Genomic DNA, 26,367 nt, shown 5'->3' with positions numbered 1-26,367 from the left:
TAGAAAAGGGAAATAAGTACCTGCATGGGGGCAACAAATGTACATTAAAAAAATGACATAAACTAAATGCAAATCCCATAGAACTATAATGAATGTTATTATATAGATATTCATAAAACCAAACTCAGTAGATATTTCCAGAATACGTCATGCTTCTAGTATTTCATTACAAGCATTTTATCACAGACAATTGTACAATAGAATTCCATCCTAAGGCGAACGTATACAAAATGTTTGTAGCAAATTTATAACCAAAGATTTTTTTTTTTAGATTTTTTATTTTTTATTTTTTTATTTTTTTATTTGGTGATGACTCAAACTAAATGCAAAACCTTTCAGAATGTTATCACCTATATTACATATAACCTTGTGGTGGGGGTGGGGCTGGGTCGCATGCTGCAACTGGTGTCTGTTGATGAAGTGAATACATTAAACAAATTGACACTCTGCACGGAAAGCAAACAGGCTGAATGTTGGTATATGCCCAAGCAGAAGGATAGATGCACCTGGATCCTATTGTAATCTCAGTACAAAATGTGAAATGATCTAAACGTGAAGGAAGACGACTTTGAATTCCACAGAGCATTATCATCTCAAGCCCACCCCCTGCCCTCCTCTCCTTTTTACATTTAGTCAAGTTTTGATTTTATTTTTATTTTTACTTTTTTTTTCTTTTTTTTTCTTTTTCTTTTATTTTTTCTTTCTTTTTTTAAAAGCGGACAAATACTCAAGTCCTTAATGGCTTAAAACCGTAGGACTTTTAATATTAATTTTACGAAGACGACTTTTAAGTCCCTGTTGCCCATGATTTTCTCTTCATATTGTTAGGTAAATGTATCTTCATTTCAATTCCCTGCGTAAGAAGACCTCATTTTCTTAGACTCAAAACAGAGGTGTCAATCATGTTATTCTACAATCCCGAGTAGGTTTTTTTTTTTTAGAACACTGGAGTACCAGTTAGGTGAATATATTGATAGCCTGAGTCGTTGTGAAACAGCACAGAAGCTAGGTATAAAATGGGCATATAGCATCAATGTAAAATGTAGACGTGGCATTCCCAAATAACCATGTAATTAGTAAGCAAAGGTGTGGTTTACCTATAGTTATACACATTAATAAACCTGAATTTGACTTAATTAAAAAATAAAAAATAAATTTTAACTTCAGCTGAGATTTTTTAAACTTCTATTTTGACAAAAGATCTTAAATAGGTTTGTTGTTTTCATATTTATAAATGTGTGTAAATTGCATGTATAAGTAAATGGAAATATTTAGACATTGTTTCAACCAAATGTACGTAACAATCTCATGTGTGAAGATGCAGAACACGATAGTGTTAAGGGCAGTGGTAGGTGAGAGGCACGTGGAGAGCGGGGGACTGAGCTAGGTGTCTCAGGGTCGTGGTGGATTGTGGAATTGCATTTGCGCCACAAGCTGCTCTGTGGACCTGGTGCCTCTTGTTCCCTGTACAGAAAGGTCAAAATGAATAAAGGCAGAGTCCCCCCCGCGGGTTATGGGGAAGAATTTACCCGATGCTCCCCAGCATGTCGTAAGAGGCGACTAACAGATTCTGTTTCTCCTTTTACCCTTGTTAAGTGTTTCTTGCATAGAATATAGTCAATGTTTGTAAAGATTTTAGTCAAGCAGTATGTAAGAAATGTTAAGTCCTTTGTACTGGAAACTTGCATTCTCCCAGTAAGGTCATATATTGTACTACGTTGCAAGCCCCTGGAGCAATTTTTTTATTAGTGCTTTTGTGAACAAGAAACAATTAACAAGTGGCTCTATCCCGTCTCCCCCCTTTCCCCGTCGCGATATAACCTTCGTGGTTGAAAACGACGTTAAACACCAAATACAGAAAGACAGAATGAAGGCAGAAGACTGTTAAACAAAAAATAAAACAAATAAAAAGATAAAGAATAAAGAAAGGTATGTACATGGTAGAGTACACTCTGACTCAACGAGAAGAGAGAATTAATTTTAACACTGGAAGTACATGAAACCAAACGCACTCACGCACACAAACACATATATGTGTCTGTGATTCTTTGTGTTTGTGTGTCTATGTGAATGTGCGTGCGTGCTTGACTGTGTGCGTGCGTGTGTGTATTCGTTTGTGTGCGTGCATACTGACAAGTGTGTGTATTTGTGTGCGTGCATGCAAGTGTGTGTGTGTGTGTGTGTGCATGCAAGTTTGTGTGTGTGTGTGTGTGTGTGTGTGTGTGTGTGTGTGTGTGTGTGCATGCGAACCTGCGTGTATGCTTACACACAACGGACATTACAACGCAAGAAAGACCAATCAACCTTTACCCCACTTGAATCCAATCCAATCATGCAAACAAACAGCCAACCAATCTATCAATCAGGACAGAACAAAAATATTACGGTAATAAAGAAAACAGACTAGAAAAGTCCAACAGGAGAACGGACAAGACAAAGACAAGATATAAGAGTAGAAAGGAGAACGGACAAGACAAAGACAAGATATAAGAGTAGAAAGGAGAACGGACAAGACAAAGACAAGATAGAAGAGTAGAAAGGAGAACGGACAAGACAAAGACAAGATAGAGGAGTAGCAAGGAGAACGGACAAGACAAAGACAAGATAAGTAGAAAGGAGAACGGACAAGACAAAGACAAGATATAAGAGTAGAAAGGAGAACGGACAAGACAAAGACAAGATAGAAGATTAGACAGGAGAACGGACAAGACAAAGACAAGATATAAGAGTAGAAAGGAGAACGGACAAGACAAAGACAAGATATAAGAGTAGAAAGGAGAACGGACAGGACAAAGACAAGATATTAGAGTAGAAAGGAGAACGGACAAGACAAAGACAAGATATTAGAGTAGAAAGGAGAACGGACAGGACAAAGACAAGATATTAGAGTAGAAAGGAGAACGGACAAGACAAAGACAAGATATTAGAGTAGAAAGGAGAACGGACAAGACAAAGACAAGACATAAGTGTAGAAAGGAGAACAAACAAGATATAAGAGTAGAAAGGAGAACGGACAAGACAAAGACAAGATATAAGTGTAGAAAGGAGAACGGACAAGACAAAGACAAGATATAAGTGTAGAAAGGAGAACAAACAAGACAAAGACAAGACATAAGTGTAGAAAGGAGAACAAACAAGACAAAGACAAGATATAAGAGTAGAAAGGAGAACGGACAAGACAAAGACAACATATAAGGGTAGAAAGGAGAACGGACAAGACAAAGACAAGATATAAGAGTAGAAAGGAGAACGGACAAGACAAAGACAAGATATAAGAGTAGAAAGGAGAACGGACAAGACAAAGACAAGATATAAGAGTAGAAAGGATAACAGACAAGACAAAGACAAGACAAGTAGAAAGGAGAACGGACAAGACAAAGACAAGATATAAGAGTAGAAAGGAGAACGGACAAGACAAAGACAAGATATAAGAGTAGAAAGGAGAACGGACAAGACAAAGACAAGATATAAGTGTAGAAAGGAGAACGGACAAGACAAAGACAAGATATAAGTGTAGAAAGGAGAACGGACAAGACAAAGACAAGATATAAGTGTAGAAAGGAGAACGGACAAGACAAAGACAAGATATAAGTGTAGAAAGGAGAACGGACAAGACAAAGACAAGATATAAGTGTAGAAAGGAGAACGGACAAGACAAAGACAAGATATAAGAGTAGAAAGGAGAACGGACAAGACAAAGACAAGATATAAGTGTAGAAAGGAGAACGGACAAGACAAAGACAAGATATAAGAGTAGAAAGGAGAACGGACAAGACAAAGACAAGATATAAGAGTAGACAGGATAACGGACAAGACAAAGACAAGATATAAGAGTAGAAAGGATAACAGGCAAGACAAAGACAAGACAAGTAGAAAGGAGAACCGTGACAAGACAAAGACAAGATAGAAGAGTAGAAAGGAGAACGGACAAGACAAAGACAAGATATAAGTGTGGAAAGGATAACAGACAAGACAAAGACAAGACAAGTAGAAAGGAGAACGGACAAGACAAAGACAAGATAGAAGATTAGAAAGGAGAACGGACAAGACAAAGACAAGATAGAAGAGTAGAAAGGAGAACGGACAAGACAAAGACAAGATATAAGAGTAGAAAGGATAACAGACAAGACAAAGACAAGATAGAAGAGTAGAAAGGAGAACGGACAAGACACAGACAAGATATAAGAGTAGAAAGGAGAACGGACAAGACAAAGACAAGACAAGTAGAAAGGAGAACGGACAAGACAAAGACAAGATAGAAGAGAAGAAAGGAGAACGGACAAGACAAAGACAAGACAAGTAGAAAGGAGAACGGACAAGACAAAGACAAGACAAGTAGAAAGGAGAACGGACAAGACAAAGACAAGATAGAAGAGAAGAAAGGAGAACGGACAAGACAAAGACAAGATATAATAACAATAACAATAACAATAACAACACTTTATTGTCCATTAAAATATAACATTAAAATGGAAATTTTTCTTCGGCACACCCTGCCTGCCTGTAAACGATTATAGCGAACATTTCATAGGACGACACGCATACAACATAGGTTAAAAGAGTAGAAAGGAGAACGAACATGACAAAGACAGAATAGAAGAACAGAAAGGAGAACGAACAAGACAAAGACAGGACAACAGAACAGAAAGGAGGAAGATTCAGAAAAAAGGACGGGCACCTTTTTGCTGGGACTATGCGTGGCACCGCCGGGGTTGAGACGACCATCACCTCCCTTCGTCAGGCTCTCCTTCTGGTGAATCTCGCTGCAACCACACACCATCACAGTAAACAAACCACACCATCGCCCACGGGGACAACGCTGGACACCATGCTGTGGGTAAGCACCAAGGACCTCAAACTGGCAGCCCACTTTGTCAACGTCACGGGCCAACGAATTTAGACACAACCATCAACGAACGCTAAAGAAGAACACATTGCATCACAGTAAACACACACCGTCAGAGTAAACAAAACACCCCATCACAGTAAACAACACATACCATCAGAGTAAACAAAACACCCCATCACAGTAAACAACACACACCATCACAGTAAACAACACACACCATCACAGTAAACAACACACACCATCACAGTAAACAACACACACCATCACAGTAAACAACACACACCTTCACAGTAAACAACACACACCATTACAGTAAACAACACACACCATCACAGTAAACAACACACACCAGCACAGTAAACAACACACACCATTATAGTAAACAACACACACCATCACAGTAAACAACACATACCATCACGGTAAACAACTCACACCATCACAGTAAACAACACACATCATCACAGTTAACAACACACACCATTATAGTAAACAACACACACCATCACAGTAAACAACACACACCATCACAGTAAACAACACACACCATCACAGTAACCAACACACACCTTCACAGTAAACAACACACACCATCACAGTAAACTACACACACCATTATAGTAAACAACACACACCATTACAGTAAACAACACACATCATCACAGTAAACAACACATACCATCACGGTAAACAACTCACACCATCACAGTAAACAACACACACCATCACAGTAAACAACACACACCATTATAGTAAACAACACACACCATCACAGTAAACAACACACACCATCACAGTAAACAACACACACCATTACAGTAAACAACACACATCATCACAGTAAACAACACATACCATCAGAGTAAACAAAACACACCATTACAGTAAACAACACACACCATTACAGTAAACAACACACACCATCACAGTAAACAACACACACCATCACAGTAAACAACACACACCATCACAGTAAACAACACACACCATTACAGTAAACAACACACACCATCACAGTAAACATCACACACAATCACAGTGGACAACACACCATCACAGTAAACAAACATGACACCATCAGACCCAGAGACGGTATCCATGTCCCACCCCCGTGTCACCACAGTGGCACGTAAAAGACCTCGGTCATTCTGCCATAAGTGAAAGTGGCTGATACCACCTAAACACGCATACACCTGTGTATCTCATCTAAAGTCGGTGTAAAACACGAGAACATACATGCCCCTTAGGGGCTCCGCTCACATATATATATATGTAACTTCAGCAGGACCGACGACGCAACCTCAGAAACCAAATGTGCCTCCAGACACACAGATCCCTTAGACGGCCGAGGCTGTGGCCTCTAAGGTTCTCTTGTACCAAACCGCCTCCTGACTCTGCATCAGATTGCTTGCGCTGGCATCTGCTTACATAGACCCACATTAAGTCACCACCGAGTGGTAGACACAGACGACATTTGGTAGCACTGACTGCCAGCTTCACGGTAATGCATACCCATAGCGCGGCTCTGCATGGGTGGGAATGTTCTGAGCAAAACACTATGAGATACTCCATACCCCCCGCCCTCCATGGAACTTCTTGACCCCAACAAATTGGGGGGGAGCTTGCCCAGTCGGTAGAGGCGCTGGCTTTAAAACCGGTTGTTACTATCAGCGTGGGTTCAACCCCCAAGTTCGGCGCGGGATGTGTGTCCCAGAGTCAACTTTGTGCAGACTCTCCTCGGTGTCCGAACACCCCCGTGTGCACGCATACACATGCGCACGATAAAGATCCCAGGGTCACAGCGAAAGCCTCAGGCCTTGGAAACACGAATACATGCATGCAAAAATATGAAGCCCGGGTGTCCGTTCGGCCAACAGCCAAAAAAGTAACCATTTCAGCACTGACCCAAGACGACCCAATCCGGTCCCTAGCCCATTTCAGGTCTCCTCTAGCAGCCGGCAGCCAGCTGTCTACATCCCCCCCCCCCCCCCCGCCGCATTTTTATTTTTTATTTTCATACAAAGCCGGGATTTCCCGTGTAACATGCCCCTAATGGCTTTGCCGTGAGGGCGTAAAACTTTCATTTTCTCCACCGACGACGCACTGCAGCTTATCCCAGCCCGCTACACGTTGCATGAAAGGAAAACAGGCCAAGTACTCGTTATAATCCCTATCGCGGCATAAATAATAGGCCGTGCGTCGTCAGTGCCGCTAAAACTGCGCAGGTATATTCTGCCCATAACGGCTTTGTCGTGAGGGCGTAAAACTTGATTATCTCTCTGTGCTACGCCCCCGCCCAGTGACAGAGAGAGAGAGCGTGCAGAGTGGGAACTCACTAAGTCCATGTCTGCCGGACATCAATGGACGTGTGCTGACCACCACACGAACGTTGCAGGCTGTAGAAATCAGGCCCCCCTGTCTTCCCCTCCAGTAGGCTGAAACAGCAAGCACAATCCTATCAAGCTTTTCAAACTACGCACAAGTACCGTCTTGGTGATTCAAGGCTGGATCCTCATGCTGAAACAGTAAGCACAAACCTATCAAGCATTTCAAACTATGCACAAGTACCGTCTCGGCGATTCAAGACTGGATCTAGGGTGAGGTCAGGGTTCCGGAAGCCCACCCCTCCACCCGGCAAATATATAATTTTTCTTCCAAAGAGAGACCCAGAATACCCTTTTAAATGCTTAATTTTAACAGCATCTTGGGGGCAAAACCCTCCACCTCCAGAGAGAGAGAGAGAGAGAGAAGAGAGAGAGAGAAAGAGAGAGAGAGAGAGAGAGAGAGAGAGAGAGAGAGAGAGAGAGAGAGAGACAGACAGACAGACAGACAGACAGAGAGCGAGAGAACGAACGAACGAACGAACTTTACTACTCAAGGATGGAGATTTTAGGCTCACGCCTAGTCTTACAATCTGTCCCTGCTAAACTAAGACATAAAAATAAAGACAATAAAAGGACAATTGTCAATCGCAATCATACAGTATTACTAATTACAACATTACCTATACGAATACATAATGCATGATAGAACATTGAAATGTACATGTATGTCAATATAATACAAAGGAAAAGAAAAGTCGACTCGCACACACACGCGCGCCACATGCCTGCAATCACGTTCGCACTCAATACAACACACACACACACACATACACACACACACACATATGCGCACACACACACAGACATATACGCACGCGCACACACATACACACGCAGACACACACACACACACACACACAGGGCCGGACCAAGTTCGTTTGAGGGGCGGGGGTTCCAACTGAAGGCAGGGGTCCAAAGTCCACATTTTTTTTTTCTCTGAGAGGTACATTGGGTGTGTGTGTGTGTGTGTGTGCGTGTGTATGTGTGTGAGCGTGCGTATATGCCTGTGTGTGTGCGCGCATATGTGTGTGTGTGTGTGTGTGTGTGTGTGTGTGTGTGTGTGTTGTATTGAGTGCGAACGTGATTGCAGGCATGCGGCGCGCGTGTGTGTGCGAGTCGACTTTTCTTTTCCTTTGTATTATATTGATATACATGTACATTGCAATGTTCTATCATGCATTATGTATTCGTATAGGTAATGTTGTAATTAGTAATACTGTATTATTGCGATTGACAACCCCAAGAACCCCCACCCCCCCCCCCCCCAGATCCGGCCCTGCACACGGCACACACACACACACACACACACACACACACACACACACACAGACACACACACACACAACAACCTCATCATCATCGTCGACATCATTATCATCATCAACAGAGAGAGAGAGAGAGAGAGAGAGAGAGAGAGAGAGAGAGAGAGAGAGAGAGAGAGAGAGAGAGAGAGAGAGAGAGAGAGAGAGAGAGAGAGAGAGAGAGAGAGAGAGAGAGAGAGAGAGAGAGAGGGAGAGAGAGAGAGAGATGGGGGCAATACTTTTTTTTGCTCAGTTTAGTAACAAGAACTTAGCTTAATGGAATTTTCGGCCGCTTGCTGGTAAACCACAAGCGAATGAAACAAGATCCATTTGCTTGTGGTTTACCAGGAAGCGGCCGAAAAATCTGTTTTACAATGTGTTATCACTGTGTTATTCAGCTTGAAGTGAAAGTCAGCGAGCACAGTAAGGTTTGTTCAATCCAACTTTGACCTCATGGTTCTCCAATAAGAGGCGTCAGTAAACAATAGCCAAAGTCGCAGAAAAGGTCACAATTATAACCTCAACATTTCGTCAGCTTGACCAAGGCAAGGCAAGACAAATGTATTTAAGAAACCCCATGGGAGTACATGAACAAACTAAAATACATATATATATTTTAGGCAGTTACTAACTGACGTGAGCAACGTTATCAACTTGAGATTCAAAAATAACCTACCTGCGACCATGACGTCGGATGATGTCAGTTTCGTAAACCGTGTGGGGGCGCTGAGAGATGACGGGAGGGAAGGCGCCTGCTTGGGGCAACGTCCTCTCTGCTGGCCTGTGCAAGTTACGAGAGTAAGAGTCAATTCCCTTCTCTGCTGATCTTTGCTAGATACGAGAGTAAGAGTCAATTCCCTGCAAGGGGCAACGTCCTCTCTGCTGGCCTGTGCAAGTTACGAGCAATTCCTTCTCTGCTGATCTTTGCAAGATACGAGAGTAAGAGTCAATTCCATGCAAGGGACAACGTCCTCTCTGCTGGCCTGTGCAAGTTACGAGAGTAAGAGTCAATTCCCTTCTCTGCTGATCTTTGCAAGATACGAGAGTAAGAGTCAATTCCATGCAAGGGACAACGTCCTCTCTGCTGGCCTGTGCAAGTTACGAGAGTAAGAGTCAATTTCCTGCAAGGGACAACGTCCTCTCTACTGGTCTTTGCAAGTTACAAGAGTAAGAGTCAATTCCCTTCTCTGCTGATCTGTGCAAGTTACAACAATAAGAGTCAATAGACGAATTCCAAAAATAACTCTGTTATCTGTGTATGGATCGCGAAAGAGTGTATCCCTTGATTTTGTATGGGGCTGTCCTAACACCTGCAGCCATGCGTTGCTCAGAATCACAATAGCCCGCTCAGAGAAAAGTCGCTCTGGATTGGTCTATGCAACGGGCTCACAACGAGGCAAATCGCTTCACGAAGGCGACAAAGAAAGCACGATTGCTGCGAGATATGAAAAAAGTTGTACTTCTTAAACTAGTAGACGATTCGGCCAGTGAAATCGTCAGAGAGAACGTGGTTATGATGGGAAATTTAGCTGGGGTAGTCCCTGAACCTTGAAAAGCGGTGGATCCCTCGAAAACCACGCCGAGAAGATCGCAACACGCTACACGGCATCGCCTGTGTGAGCTCAGCCGTTGCCGACTGCTGCCGTCTGCTCGCGTTGTACGGATTAGCTGTTCTCTTCTCCTCCCCTTGTTGCATTCTAGATCTTCAGTTGTTTCTCGTTTTCCGTTGATGTTGTGTTTTGGTCTTCTTCATAAGTAGTCTTGTTCAAAATGAAAAAAACTCAAACTTCTTTTTGTTGTATACGAATGAAGAAGACCAAAACACAACATCAACGGAAAACTGAAGAACTGGGATGCAACAAGGGGAGGAGAAGAGAACAGCTAATCCGTACAACGCGAGCAGACGGCAAGAAGTTTTCAGTTTGGGTGAATGGCATTTATACTTGTCTCGTCATGAAGCGAACTTGTCAACCTAAGTTATAAACGACTACATGAATGTTAGTGCCATGGGTTGTACATCAATACTTCAGGGGCCCGGGGGAAGTGGGGTATTTAGTGTGGAGTTACGAGATAAGAAAAGCCGAATGCGAAACTGAGTTTGTGTTAGTCGGCAACTGAGCTCACACAGGCACACAAAAACGGCTGTTCCGTTTTACTCCCCTGTTTGTACTACATCTTTCGACTTTGGGCATTTTGTGGTGTTTTGGGACAGAAAATAATTGGTTTAGTCCTGTTTCCTCGGGAAGTTAGCAGAAAAGGGTATGCTATCGACATTTGTAAAGCTGAAAAACATTCCCGAGAAGAATTTCAAGTTGTCAGTGTATGCTGTTGTCGATAGAAACATAGCCGCGTGGTAAAGATGGGTAAACCGGAACCATGCGTCTTTGTTACTGACAATATGCTTTTGGATATTGAGTCAAATGGCCGACTTCCGTAGCATTATGCTTTGATGATCGGAAGAGACCATCCAATCACAGCCCCCGAATTCCCCCACGTGTTCATCAGAATAGCTATATAGGGTGAAGGTGACAACTCACACTGCAGTGGTGTAGCTCTTCTTGTCGCACGACAGGCAGTTCACCTTGATCTGTCTGTAACACAACACACACAATCATGGGCATTTAGTTCTTCAATCTCCCGTTGATATTTTGTTCCAAGCAGCTCTCCCTTTCTACGTTTTCGGAGTCTTTTAAACTGAATTGATGTATATGTACACATACATGCAAGCACGAAAGCACACACACACACACACACACACACACACACACACACACACACACACACACACACACACACACACACACACACACACACACACACACACACACACACATCAATAGTAGACCAACTACACTGCTGTTTGGACTCTGACGGTCGTATAGGGAAGAAAAACATAAGAGTACTACAGAAAGAACGAAATCAAAACAGAAATAAAGAAAGAAAGAAAGAGAGAAGGGAGGAAAGACAGAAAGAAAGACAGATATAAACAAACAAACAAACAAACAAACAAAACCATACCAACAAACAAATAAACAAACCAACAAACACCCACAGAAATAGGAAGGACTTATTATCGGTGACTGTAGCGCATACCGAGACTGTAAACTTACTATATGCCAGACCATACCAAGCTTCTGTTAAGCCGGTCCCTGATGGAGCCCGTAGTGGACCTTGCGAAGATTTTTTTTACCAAAAACTCACTGGGAAAGCTCCGTGCGGCCAGCTTCGCGAAGTATACTTCGCGTAGTCGACTTCGCCAATTTTCAATCAATCAATCAATCAATGAGTCTTATATCGCGCATATTCCGTGGGTACAGTTCTAGGCGCTCTGCAGTGATGCCGTGTGAGATGAAATTTTATACGGCCAGTAGATTGCAGCCATTTCGGCGCATATTTACCTTTCGCGGCCTATTATTCCAAGTCACACGGGTATAGGTAGACAATTATTAACTGTGCCTAAGCAATTTTGCCAGCAAAGACCCTTTTGTCAATCGTGGGATCTTTAACGTGAACACCCAATGTAGTGTACACGGGGGGAGGGTTCGGACACCGAAGAGAGTCTGCACACAAAGTTGACTCTGAAATAAATTTCCGCCGAACCTGGGATCGAACTCACGCTGACAGCGGCCAACTGAATACAAATCCAGCGCGCTACCAACTGAGCTATATCCCCGCCCTTTTAGGACAGGCCTTAACAATTCTGCCTGACCATACCCAGCCAGCAGACGCGACAATTAAAGTGATGTTCACATGACAAATTGCAAACTGCCAACCAACTTGTGACCAACTTTCAAGCGATTTTAGTCGGCGGCAAGTCAAATCAAAATCGCTGCCCATGTGAACAGCACAAACTCGCAAACTAGTTTTAAGCGGCGAGTCTCGCCAGACTTAGCCTTTCGGGATTGTCCGGTTGTCCTCGTTGTTTTCCGGAGAAGGGAAGGCTAGAGCCACAGAGATGCATACGTCGATCTATAATATATATAACTCAGTGGCTATAGCTAACCAATCAGTAAGCACAATAATTTAAGACAAAATCGCTGACGAGTCACGGCCGAGTCGAGCAGTGCTCAACTGAGTTTCGGAGTCGCTGACGAGTCACGGCCGAGTCGAGCAGTGCTCAACTGAGTTTTGGAGTCGCTGACGAGTCACGGCCGAGTCGAGCAGTGCTCATCTGAGTTTTGGAGTCGCTGACGAGTCACGGCCGAGTCGAGCAGTGCTCAACTGAGTTTCGGAGTCGCTGACGAGTCACGGCCGAGTCATTTCAAAATCGCTAGGGCTGTTCACATGGCAGACTTTTCGCCGATTCGGCCTCAACGACCCGGGAGCGATTTTTAAACGACTAAAGTTGGTCACAAGTTGGTTGCAAGTCTGCCATGTGAACAGCGCTTAACACACACTCACTGCTTGGCCCCTGCAGGTCCGTAAGGGGTACGCTTGTTGACAAAGTTGTACAGCTGTAGTCTGACGGCATCTTTGAACAGCGTCAGTTCTCCGCCGTCCACTTTCTGCGCCAGCGTCTCCGTCACCCACTCGTGACGTCGCTCACATTCCTGCTCCTGTTGTACAGAGAAAATGGAATGAAAACCTCGACAACAAGATGACATCCTTTAAAACAATATTAACACATTCAGTCAACATGTCCGTTAACCACTCGTGACGACGCTCACATGCCTGCTCCTGTTGTCCATAAAAACGAGTCGCGTGAAGCGATATTAAAAGATTCAGTCAATATGTCCGTCAGCCACTCGTCATGACGCTCACATGCCTGCTATTTTTGTACAGAAAAAACACGTCTTCTGAAGCAATATTAAAACAATCAGTCAATATGTCCGTCAGCCATTCGTGACGACGCTCACATGTGAGCTCCTGGTGTATCTACTGAGCGAGAAGTTGCAATTAAAACAACGACAACAAAACTACATTCCTTAAAGCGATATTAAGGGCGGGGATGTAGCTCAGTCGGTAGCGCGCTGGATTTGTATCCAGTTGGCCGCTGTCAGCGTGAGTTCGTCCCCACGTTCGGCGAGAGATTTATTTCTCAGAGTCAACTTTGTGTGCAGACTCTCCTCGGTGTCCGAACACCCCCGTGTGTACACGCAAGCACAAGACCAAGTGCGCACGAAAAAGATCCTGTAATCCATGTCAGAGTTCGGTGGGTTAAAGAAACACGAAAATACCCAGCATGCTTCCTCCGAAAACGGCGTATGGCTGCCTAAATGGCGGGGTAAAAAACGGCCATACACGTAAAATTCCACTCGTGCAAAAAACACGAGTGTACGTGGGAGTTTCAGCCCACTAACGCAGAAGAAGAAGAAGAAGAAGAAAGCAATATTAAAACATTCAGTCAATATGTCATTTAGCCACTTGTGACGATGCTCACATGTATGGTCCTCTTGAACAGATTGAGACGTCAGAAAAACAAAAACAAGCAAATCGCCTAAAGCAATATTGAAACATTCAGTCAATATGTCCGTGAAAGAAAAAAAAACAGTTCGCCTAAATGTATCAGATTTGGTAAGGCTTTTACCTCTTCTGCATGTCTCCCAAGGTACAGACAAAAAAATTCAAATAACACAGTTTGTCTCGGTTACTGTGTCATATCAGCAGTAGAAAATGACTCGTAAGGTCACCGCCAGGCTGTGTGTGTGTATCGGTATCGTACATCTTTAATCATATACGATTAATATTCTACTCCTGCTATGTAAAAGTCGTCGAGACAAACTTCCTTCCCGAAATCATTGGTCACTTCCTCGGGAGACATGCAAAAGAAGTGACAGAATGTGTACGTGACGCCATCATTCATGTTATGACGTCTTTTCGAACTTGCTTTGGCTTTTGACTTCAGAGATTTTACTTGGAAAAAAAAAGGTCAAAAAGATACGTCTTTTTTATGTCTTTAATGAAAAAAACACGTCGACTAAAATAAACAAACAGTTTGTTCTTGACCCTACCATCTCAAGTGAAATCTCTGACGTCAAAAGCGAAGCAAAGATCGAGAAGACGTCATTATTGTGAATACGGTATTGGCGTCACACAAAAATTATGTCACTTCGTCTGCATGTTTCCCGGAGAACTAAAAAAGAAATTCGCGAACATATTTTCTCTAGGTGACTTTTGTTATCACAGGAGTAGTGAATGTAATTAATCATAAGGTCACCGCCAGGCTGTGCATGAGGCGGCATCGTACGTCTTCTATCTATATATATATATATACGACTTGTTTCTGTCTGTCTGTCTGTCTGTCTGTCTGTCTGTCTGTGTGTGTGTGTGTGTGTGTGTGTGTGTGTGTGTGTGTGTGTGTGTGTGTGTCCGCGATGCCAAGCCAAAGTTCTCGGTGGATCTTTTTCAAATTTGGGGACCGTATTCAGCTACACCCCGGACACAACCTCATCGATGAGATATTTCAACACGTGCTCTCAGCGCGCAGCGCTGAACCGATTTTGGTTTTTTCTCTGTTTTTCTCTGGATCCATTCCCAGTAACTCTTCCTTATCTTCTCCAGTGTTTTCAGCGTTTATCTCCCTTCCTTCGTGTGGCGTCAATCCATATTCCCGTTACTACGTTACTATTTTTAGAATGTCACGATTGCACCCGTTTATAAGTTGTCCTTACTGTAAAAGTGAAAAGGTCGAATCAATTTATAGCCACGCGAAAAATACACTGTCATCTATCTCTACATATATTTATAGATATATATATATATACATATGTGAACAGCTCAGATCATGGGTAATTTTAACACCATCACATTTAAATGCTTATTTTATAGCCATCCATTGAATTGAGAAGAAAACAAAGCATACTAAACTGCTAAGCATGAATCAAACAATAAGAAAATAAAAAGAACCAACAGCATCGTTTTGTATGTGTGGGTAGTAAACACGTTTTATTTCCAAAACACGGCGGAAAATGGCGACAAATTTGTTGCACAGCGACAGGTCACTTTTTTCAACCAAGGCCAGTACTTTCATACATGACAAAGGAAAGCAAATATGGCCTGAATAATAAAGTTATAGTGTTCCTTTGCGTGTCTGAGTGATAAACTGTTTTAACCAACTATCTTCTGAAACGTAATTGCACTCAGCAGATTTGTCTTCCGCTCATAACTTTCGTGTCACACGGTCTTTGCGACAAACAGATAGATCGCATTCTCGCAGAAAATCATTGACAACACAGACCAGTCATTTTTAGCATTGTATTTGGGAAGGGCTACTATTATAGTGTGTTTTAAGAAAGAAAAACATTATAGTATCGGCAGAACACGACCAAATGAGTTTTCGTGTCACAGCGTTATGGGCGAGAGATTTTTTAGACTTTTTGTTCTCACACTGTAGCAAAATCATTGACAACACAGACAAGTCAGTTTTAGCATAGACATTGGGAAGGGCTACTATTATAGTGTGTTTTAGGAAAGAAAAACATTATAGTATCGGCAGAACACGACCAAATGAGTTTGCGTTATGGGCGTGAGATTGTTTTTTTTCACACTGCAGATCATATCTCAACAAGAAGGGCAAAGCCCATACGACTCACATGCTTGACCTTGACCTTTACAAATAACTAAACCTAGCAATGACATCATACACTAAGAACTGCTTTACACATTATTCCTACCAAAATACATGTGACCTTGACCCGGTCATCCAAGGTCATACAACACAAAGCTGTTAACTCAAGACATAGGATGTACAATTGTGCTTATTGGCTCTTTCTACCATGAGATATGGTCACTTTTAGTGGTTCACTACCTTATTTTGGTCACATTTCATAATGGTCAAAGTGACCTTGACCTTGATCATATGTGACCAAATGTGTCTCATGATGAAAGCATAACATGTGCCCCACATAATTTTTAAGTTTGAAACAGTTATCTTCCATAGTTCAGGGTCAAGGTCACTTCAAAATATGTATACAATCCAACTTTGAAGAGCTCCTGTGACCTTGACCTTGAAACAAGGTAAACCAAACTGGTATCAAAAGATGGGGCTTACTTTGGCCTATATCTATATATATATGACTTGTGTCTGTGTGTCTGTGTATCTGTGTATTTGTGTATTTGTGTATTCGCCATGCACGGCCAAAGTTCTCATGGATCTGCTTCAAATTTGGTGGGCTTATTCAGAGAGACCCCGGACACAACCTCATCGATGATATATTTCAACACGTGCTCTCAGCGCGCAACGCTGAACCGATTTTGGTTCCACCTCAGCTATTTTGGTTCCACCTCAGCTACCCGGGCCCCCATACCGACACACCATAGCCGCTACACCACATCACAACGCCAAAGTTCTCGGTGGATCTTTTTCAAATTTGGACACCGTATTCCGCTACACCCCGGACACAATATCATCGATGAGATATTTCAACACGTGCTCTCAGCGCGCAGCGCTGAACTGATTTTGGTTTTTGTGTTCATTTCACCATTATAAGTAACTCTTCCTTATCTTCTCCAGTGTTTGGCGTTTATCTCCCTTCCTTCGTGTGGCTTTCCCGTTCAGTTGTAAGTTACTACTATTTTTAGAATGTCACTGCGCTGTCCACTGCGCTGTCCACAACGCTTCCCTTGCACCCGTAAGTTGTTCTTACTGTCAAAGTGAAAAGGTCGAATCAATTTATAGCCACGCGAAAAATACACTCTCACCTATCTCTATATATTTATAGATACAGATATGCATATATATATACGGCTTCTCTGTGTGTGTGTGTGTTTGTGTGTGTGTGTGTGGGCAAAAACCTGTGTATTGTAGAGTTCTGTTTGTGATGTGGTCTAGCGGCTTTTGTCCATCTGTATGAAAATTTATATTGGTGTATTCCCTATTGCGTCCTGTATCTAAAACTATATAGTTTTGTTGTTTTGTATTGATAATTATGCTTAAAGGGCAGCTGTTGGGTTGTGGCTCTCAAAATCTGTTCATCAGAAGGAGTTCTCATGTAACTGAAAATATACTTAAAAGTTACTTGGTGATTTTAACAGCTTGATAACACAAGTCCGAAGATTTTAGACATGCTACAATGTCTTTAATCGAAGAAAGTTTGCATTCTTGGCTGAGTCAATGCAGCCCGCTCGAAAATTACTTCCCTTGGACGCGTGACGTCAGCCGAGGAATCGGCCGGGTTGAACGGCGCTCTCTTTATACCGTGTAGTGAGCACAATCGGGTTGTCTAGTCAAGCCCTAAAGCATACTTCACGGGTAGGTGAAGAGAATCTTAGGATGGGGTGTCTTCTCCCAGGCCAAAATTTCGCAGTAAATAACGGAGTTTATAAAGTGTCTTCCGTCCCCCTCAGTTTTGTTCAGGTGTTCCCACTTGAACCCTGTTTTTGTTCAACTTATTGGCATATAATGTCACGCGTCGAGGGACACAAACACACACACACACACAAACACACAGACACACACATGCACCCACAAACACAAGCACAAACACAAGCACAAACACACACACACACACACACACACACACACCACACACACACACGTGTAATCACACACACACACACACACACACACACGATAACCATCACAATCACAGTTTGACAAATTCATCTTTGATTTTTTTTGCGGCCTCCCCGATTTTCCACAGTAGATCCACTGTTTCATCTTTGTCTTCGTCTCTCTTCCTTTTAACTTATCTCGTCTACCTACTTGAGTGAGTATAACTGAAGAGGTATTGTCATTATCTCTTTCCTAGATTTTCCCACCGACAGAGTTGGTTTTTGTCTTGAATTCAGTACCTCACACGAACACGGTAATTGGCGTGACACCTCAAGCGGACCTTCTTCAGTGTAAAGTGTCTGTTGACCAGGGACACGAGGGTCTGTGGTTGAGCAACTTTATGGTTTAACCGGGTGGACTGGTCGAGTAGCAACAGCATGTGAACCACTTTAGAAATAACTTGTGAAGGTTGCTGCTTGCAGTTGATCAGATCAAAGAAGAGAAGATGGGAACATGGGTCATGAGAAGATACCACCAGCCTAATACTTTACTTTGTGCAAGAATCAATCACGCGTACAACATTACAGATGCCCAGCTGTACTCTGCATTGTACTGTAAACTTCGCAGCGGCCTTACCGGGTTCCTCGGATGACGTCACTGCCAGGCTAACGCTGCGGCGTCTCTTCTTGTGCTGACAGAGTTGTCGGTCGCGGATTTTGAGTCGTTTCGGCCTGACAACTGCTTCGTTTTCTTGCGGATTGTGAGAACTAGCAGAAAGTTTCACTCATTTTCATGGTTTCAAACTAATGATAAAAGTATCTTCTTCTGGACCAAATCAACAGTCTTTAGTTGAATCAACTCGGAAAACTCTTAAACACGTGTTTGCACACGACTCCGCGCATTTTTGAGGCGAGGTAACCCGACAGCTGCCCTTAAAAAAGGAAGAAAACCGGTAAATAACCACTATCTTTATTTATGAAAAAAGACACTTCAAAACAACTTCTATCTATTCCTTATCATTTTCTGATTCCAAATATATATAGTTTCATGGTGTTTGACGTTGAAAATATGCTCAAACTTAACAAACTCGGATCGTTGAATAGAAATTATACTTCCAAGCTCCAAAAGCACGTCATTTCAAGTGTGGAACACGCTCATGACGTCATACTGAAAGGTAATAAATTATGGCTTCACCTTGCGATGTTTCATTTCAAACATGGTAACATTTTTAAATGGGTTTCTTTCTCAGATTTTTGTTTGCCCTCTGTCTGTCTCTCTATGTCTCCGTCTGTCTGACTGATTCAATTAAAATGTGTAATTACTTAGTTTTGCAAAAGTCAAACTAAGTATGATATACCTAATTGATTCAGGTCTCTAAATTGTTATTGTAAAATTGTGAGTTTTATTCAAAACAAATTTAATTGGTGTTTTAAACTCAATAATGGGGCATGCTGTGATGAGCAGAAAAAGCCCATCAAAGTCAAGAATCGTGTTTTTCTTTTTCTATTTTCACCTTGTAGCTTCATACAGACACTAAGCAACAGTGTAGTACCACTTCCAGTGCAATATCTTGTACTTTAATTTTGACCGTCTGTGTAACATTTTATTGACCCATGATCTGAGCTGTTCACATATATATATATATACGGCTTCTCTGTGTGTGTGTGTGTGTCTGTGTTTGTGTGTACGTGTGTGGGCAACACCTGTGGATTTTAGAGTTCTGTTTGTGATGTGGTCTAGCGGCTTTGGTGTGTCTGTATGTTCAGGCCTTCCTTCGAGAAGCCATAACAGTTATTCTCAATCCCGTTTGAGTGGACTTCGCCTTCAAAGGTGATTGTGGTGTTTTGGCACTCGTTTACATTTGGCGTCGTCGACAGCGATGGGACTCGACATGAAAGCGAAGCGACGGAGGGCTTCAATTAGACTTTGGGAGGGCGTCAATTCCCGATGAAGACCGAGAAGTTTCAAATGGAAGCATGTTAATGTTATTTTATCCCCCCCTCTGCTTCTTTCTCTCTGTAAACTTGTAGGGCTAGTTATTTTTCGGTAACTTACCCAACAACCAAAATCACTTACCCAACAACGGGCCTGAATCCTCGATAGCTCATGGGTAGAGACTGTACACATTGTGGATCTACTTTTTGCGACTCAAAAGTTCAGAACACTCTAATGTACAAAATATACATTTCTGGAGCAAATAATACAACCATACCGCATTTAAACCAGCAACTACAGGCTTGAACACATGAATCTCAATATAAAATCCATGAGTTTGGTTGTTTTCTGAATTCAGATCTGCCGTGCACAATCGTTTATCGCTAGCAAGATTCCAAGGAAAAGTAACTCTCATACTTTGTCTAGCGACACGAGTAGTTCCCCTTCCAGATTTCGGCTGTATCGACAAGACTGCAATCCGACGGTCAGTTTTCAACAATATTTCATTTTATAAACAGATCACACGCAATCAATTGCAAACATCTAATCAACTTAAAGAACATGCAGCGGTTTCATACACTATTTCGCCCCAGAAAACTAAACTTCATACAGTTTTTAACGTTGGAACACGGGTGTAAAACTTCGTCTGCTAGTCACATTCGAGGTAAGAACATTTCCTGAGCGATACCAAAACATGAACAGAACACACACTATCTGCCTTTACCGCCACAGCAGAATGACAACATAACTGTGTACTTGAATTTAGTTCAAAACATGGAAACTGACAAGAAGTGTTAACAAAATTGAATGATTTGCACGGAACTATACAACCGCGCATTAATCGATCGCCTGCGCAGGTACACTGGTTGGGTGAATATGATTCGATCAAACTTTCGCACAAAAACTCCTCTTTTCTTTGAATAACTGAAGAAAGGAGGGCTAAAGAGGTTACATACCTCGTCTCAGTGATTATCAAAAATAATGGTCTCAGTTCGCGGTCATGAAAAAGCTCGCTGAAGCTCGCATTTTTCATGATCCGCAAACTTCGACCATTATTTTTGATAATCACTGAGACTCGGCATGTAACCTCTGAGGGCCCCAAAGGGTTTAAAATCGTGATCGTGATTGGCGTTTTTTTACCTTTCTGTGACCGTGATTGCCGAAATTTCCATTTCTGTGATCGTGATGGGACTTTGCCCGTGATCCGTGATGACAAAAAAATCAAGTCTCGTGATCGTGATCGTCATTTGTTTTCGTGATCGTGATGGGCATTATTGCAAAGCATTTTATTTTCAACGTAGATTTTTCAGAGCTGTATCACTCTATGATCCTCTATTCGTCAAGGAGCCAATCCCGATTGAAGGGAAGCAACAACACATTCAGAAATATGATTTTGACAGCGATTGCTTCCCTTTAAGAGAACCAATCACACAAAAACTGAAAGAGATCCAATCAGAAGGCAAATTGCAAAAGTCTGCCAAACTTCATCCAATGGAAGGGCTTCGTGCAAAAGTTTTGAGTGCATTCAGTCAAATTCGAATTCGAAGATCAAAAATGGCGTGCAGCGGTACTGTCATCGAACTTCTGTTATATTTTGTGGATTCAAGCCAGACCAAAGCAGGCGGCGAGAATGCCTTCCTTGGTGGAAAGGTCAGGCTACGGATCGGTCTTTCTGAAGACGAAATATCAAGCTATGTTGCTCTATGACTGTTCTGAATGTAGGCAAAGATCTTGAAATTTGTTCAAGATCTTTGAGTTTGAGTGAGATCATTGACATTGTCGACATTGCCACGTCCGGCTGTCACTCGCTCAGTGTGACCTCGACTGGCTCGAGATCGAGTCTGCGTGTAGCCAAAACCGAAACTAGACTGTGTTTTTCATCCCAGCAACGTGGACACGCTTGGCATAGATTCTAATTGTCGCTTCTTTGCATTAAGCTTGGATTTATTTTAGCGCCTGTAAACTTTAATATCAACAATGGGTTAAATTCAGAAACAATGGCGGGGAGACGTGCCAGTTTGGGTTTTGTCAAATCCGATAAAGCCGTTTTCAAAATCCGGTAAAGTCAAATTTATTCCGGTGAAGTTGAAAAATTTCCGCAAAAACGATCCGTGTGAATATCGCGCAACGCGACCGGGCGCCGGTTTCAATGAAGCCAGCGCACAGTAGTGTTGTTTTCACCAGTTTGGAGGTGTGTTGATTGGTGGTGGGGGGGGGGGGGCTAAAATGGGATTTTTAACAAGATCACAACACTATTACAGCCCTGAAAATGATGCCCAGAATGCACCAGATTGCACAGATTTTAACCGTTTTTTGAAAAAATTTACGGGGGGGCATGCCCCCGGACCCCCCTAGTTGGCTCGCCAGATTCGCAGGCTCAGGCTTGTGGCTTCGCCACTGGCATTGCGCGCTTCTTTCAGGTAAAACCATTTGTGACCCTCCACCACGAAATGAGTCGCATGTCACCTCGCGCGGTTCTGCGCTAGGCTTGTGTCTGGTAACAGTGTGAGGGTCACCTTAGTCACAGGCTTATAACTCAAACAGTTTTTGCTCTTTTCTAAAACGGTTTTCACCACTGGATAGAGCATAAAACACTCTTTCGGTAAATGTAAAAATATGAAAATCATGCAAAGGTGACATGCGACTTGTTCCGTGGTGGAGGGTCACATTTTTGGCCTGTAGCATTCCTGTTTGTTTTTCAAGGCCATGAAACCAGGTGATGGTGTACCTCAAATTGTATGGCAAAGTTGAAAATAAAGAACCCATCACACATACATGTACTTTAATTTCAATCCACCCAATAGTTTTTGAGAAAATCGGTTTACAAGATTTAGCTCTGGAAATGTGAAATTGTGCAAGTATATATTCATGTGTGTGAGTGAGGGTGTGGGAGTTGAATGTGTATGAGTGGAGAGAGAGAGAGAGAGAGAGAGAGAGAGAGAGAGAGAGAGAGAGAGAGAGAGAGAGAGAGAGAGAGAGAGAGAGAACAATGAAAACAACATTCTTGTTACTGATTACAAGTCATGATATTCTATGTGTGTATGAAAGAGAATTAGAAATTAAAAAAAAAGTGCAACAGTTCTCACTTTGTGTTTAATAAGCAATAGATCCAGAGGAGCGAATTACTGTGTGGTTGTGTTTACTTTGACACGTTCTTTCTGTACAACTACATGCAACTTTTACCGTGACCGTGATTTGCCACTGGTGTTCGTGATCGTGAAAACAAAAATCAAGGTAACTGTGATCGTGAAAGCTAAAATGTCCCTTCCCGTGATCGTGATGATACCCCCCCTTTGGGGCCCTCTACGTAATTCAATCTGACGACGATCTCTTTCCTGCTTTCATGCGATGGTAAACAGACAGAATTGGTTCTGTTCTGTTCACACACTACTTTCAGTCCACCTACCTGCAAGGGTCAAGTCCCAAGAAATATGTCTCTGTATTCCTGCTCCTGTTTTGTTTTCTTTCACACACATTTTCCCTTCTTTTTTGACGGGTTTCTGGACAGCAAACTCTAAAACAAATTCTTTTCATCACAAAAGCGATCTTTGGAATTGACTGACGTAGTCCGGAAGAATTCATGCATCAACTTACGTCACGTATTCGACGTCATCACTTCGCATACCTTATGGTCTCGGTATTTCGTTGGCCTTCATATTTCCTACTTGTGAAATGACCCTCAAAGCTAACCGAGACTAGTTGAGGCTGTATCAATGCGCCTCGCCAGCAGGTTGTTAAAGGCATATGTACGCGCTCCCGTGTTTACAAAGTGTAGTTTGCCCATAATCGATGTCAAACGCACCATAAGACCATGTAATGACGATATGTCGCCATGCGCGGACCATATACTTGCATTACAGCTTGTTTTAGAGTCTCAAAAACTTTGGATGTAAACAAAGACGCGGAGTTATTTCCCTTGCGTCAACGCTACCTCTGTTGGCAAATCTATAAATAGGACGATCCAGATCAAAATGAAAATTAACATATCTCAACATTGAAGGGGTCCTAGACCACAATATTTTGCAGGGAACTTAATTTAGCATGTCTCCAGCTGTTGGTAAAGCAATTAGCGTGTATAGTCATCGAGTACATATGGCTTTAATGGATTTTTTAGCGAGTGGTTATCGACAATTAATGACCGGTAATTTTTAATGAGTTGGGGCATTCTGACCAATCACAGGATCTGTTTCATTAAAACGCAAACTTGATTGAATTACAATAAAACATTCTTCCATAGCGCTGTTCACCGCCAGATAGCAGTCACATGGCGCATTACAAATCCATATTGGTATGGTATATCATTAAACTGCTCACATGTTCATCCAAGCGCAGTTTGAGAGCCTCCAGTCTCAAGCCCTCCTGCCTGACCAGTGCCTCGATCTCCTGAAAGTGTGAGTTGACACGTTGTTGACTCTTCTTCTCTGCCTCTAGCTCATCCTCCTCATCCTTTTCCTCCGCATTCTCCTCCTGCACGCACAACAGAAACCTTTTTCTTCCTTTGCGTTCATGGGTTGAAACTGGGGCGGGGACGTAGCTCAGTTGGTAGCGCGCTGGCTTTGTAGCCAGTTGGTCGCTATCAGCGTGGGTTCGATCCCCACGTTCGGCGAGAGATTTATTTCTCGGAGTCAACTTTGTGCAGACTCTCTTCGGTGTCCGAACACCCCCGTGTGCACACATGCGCACGAAAAAGATCCCACGTTCACAGCGAAAGTCTCAGGGCTTGGAAAACACGAAGACACGCATGCATCATCTCTCGTCTCTGATTATCATGATCATATTTTCGATACTTTGACGAGACAAACCCAATGCTGGTGTGTCGAAGAAGACAGCCACAGCGGGCTTGTTCGAATCAAAGTATCACACCATATCTTCAGCGTATTACCTGTCCCAATATAGACCAGTTGGTCTTAGAGGACGTTAAACCCTAATAGTCAGTCGGGTTGAAACTCCCACATATACTCGTGTTTTTTGCACGAGTGGGATTTTACATGTATGGCCGTTTTTACTCCGTAATCTAAGCAGCCTAACGCTCATTTCGTAGAAAGCATGCTGGGTATTTGCGTATTTCTATAATCAGACATGCCCACCCTTGTGAAGCATCAAGTGTAGCAATTTAGAAGAAAAAAAATGCAATTTTCAGCGTAGCGCAGCAAATGATGTTTTTATTGTAAACTTTATTCCGACATCCGCATTTATGTCATCTTGCAAAAGAATTGACATGTTTAACAAAGTTTCATGAGAATGCAGGAACAGAACATGCCCATCAGGGAGTATCTGCAGTGCCACTCTTTAGTGTAGCCGATGTTTTATTACCTATTTGTGACCGCTACACAGAATGGGAAGCGGAAATGAGTACCAGGACTCACAAAAACACAGAAAACCGTTGCATGCTTGTGATTATTTGTTCAAGCGTAGCAGTCTTTCGCTTGGCGAAGTAATTGCTCTTAAAACGTTGGCATGCCACGCAGACAGCGTCGCAGTTCGCAGCCCTGGAGAGGGGATCGACACGGGGTTTGACCTGGTGTGCAGCGGGGGGGGGGGGGGGGGATCCAACATGACGCAGGGGTACAGGGACACAGCTAAAATCAAGAGACAAAGCCTTCATGCCCCACGCGTGAAGAAAAAAGTACACACACACACATATGCACACACTTTTGTCGATAATATTTTAACATTGGGACATACAATCCTGGAACTATCTACTATATAATACTGGTAGGGTTTTCGGTGGTTTTTCGATTCCTGTGACCAAACCGCGCGGATTTGTGCCTTCTCCTTCGGTTGCTATGCCAACGTGACCCAGGAAATCGATTCCGCTAGGTCCCGACTTCCAATTTTGTCCACGAACAAAGTTTGAAGAGGTTTGTCTCGCAAATTTGAGCAGACAACAGTGAACTTTGACCTGAACTTTGACATCGCGGCGAAAGAGATCTGTGATTGGTTCTTCTTCAACTTTCGGTTCGACTAAACACGCGACCGCACCTCAGACGAACCTAGCTGTGTGTTTTATTTCTCTACCCCAGACGAACCTAAAATAATAAGAAGATAGATAGATCTGTTTATCTGTTAATGGAACTCCAAAATATTCCATAGATTTGTTTACTAAATAGTTCGAAACATTATCACCTGATAAGTCGCCGTATAACCTTATAGGTTCCAGCGACTAAATATTTTCCCCCGGTGCAACCATAGACATGTACGTCATCATGATCTCCCCTTAATTTGACCGTTATTTTGGCTGTCTTAGTGAAATGGTAAGATATATCTCTATGTTTTTTACATGTAAGTGTTCGGAAAAAATACAGTTATAGCAGTTATGTACAAAAATAAGCAGCATATGCTCTTTTCGCCAAAGTAAAGTCCTTTTTTCTTCTGGTTTCTTATATGTGTCACAGCACACCGCAAGCTTTTAGGCGAATAGCAAGTGAGTGGTATATATATATCATCAATTTTATAGTAGGTAAC

The 26,367-nt window shown here is 42.6% G+C and overlaps 1 protein-coding gene across 4 annotated transcripts in view; it reads right to left on the bottom strand.

Annotated features, from left to right (window-relative positions):
* Positions 1–300: 300 nt before the first annotated feature.
* The window catches only part of LOC138973506 (uncharacterized), a 93,451-nt gene continuing 67,384 nt past the window's right edge, over positions 301–26,367 (bottom strand). For 2 of the 4 annotated variants that reach the window (XM_070346212.1, XM_070346213.1), the window contains 7 exons: positions 24,217–24,369; positions 12,936–13,090; positions 11,072–11,125; positions 9,211–9,315; positions 7,186–7,284; positions 4,679–4,763; positions 301–1,464 (listed from right to left, as the gene is read on the bottom strand). In XM_070346212.1, coding sequence (XP_070202313.1) covers positions 1,393–1,464; positions 4,679–4,763; positions 7,186–7,284; positions 9,211–9,315; positions 11,072–11,125; positions 12,936–13,090; positions 24,217–24,369 — 723 coding nt within the window. In that variant the 3' untranslated portion in view covers positions 301–1,392. Of the gene's footprint in view, positions 1,465–4,678; positions 4,764–7,185; positions 7,285–9,210; positions 9,316–9,369; positions 9,422–9,571; positions 9,624–11,071; positions 11,126–12,935; positions 13,091–24,216; positions 24,370–26,367 lie in introns of those variants that run through there. The other 2 variants (XM_070346215.1, XM_070346214.1) reach the window with 2 other exon arrangements.

This window comes from Littorina saxatilis, linkage group LG8, assembly GCF_037325665.1.
Source record: "Littorina saxatilis isolate snail1 linkage group LG8, US_GU_Lsax_2.0, whole genome shotgun sequence".
Taxonomy (NCBI): Eukaryota; Metazoa; Mollusca; class Gastropoda; order Littorinimorpha; family Littorinidae; genus Littorina; species Littorina saxatilis.
This window is presented reverse-complemented; position numbering and strand designations above follow the sequence as displayed.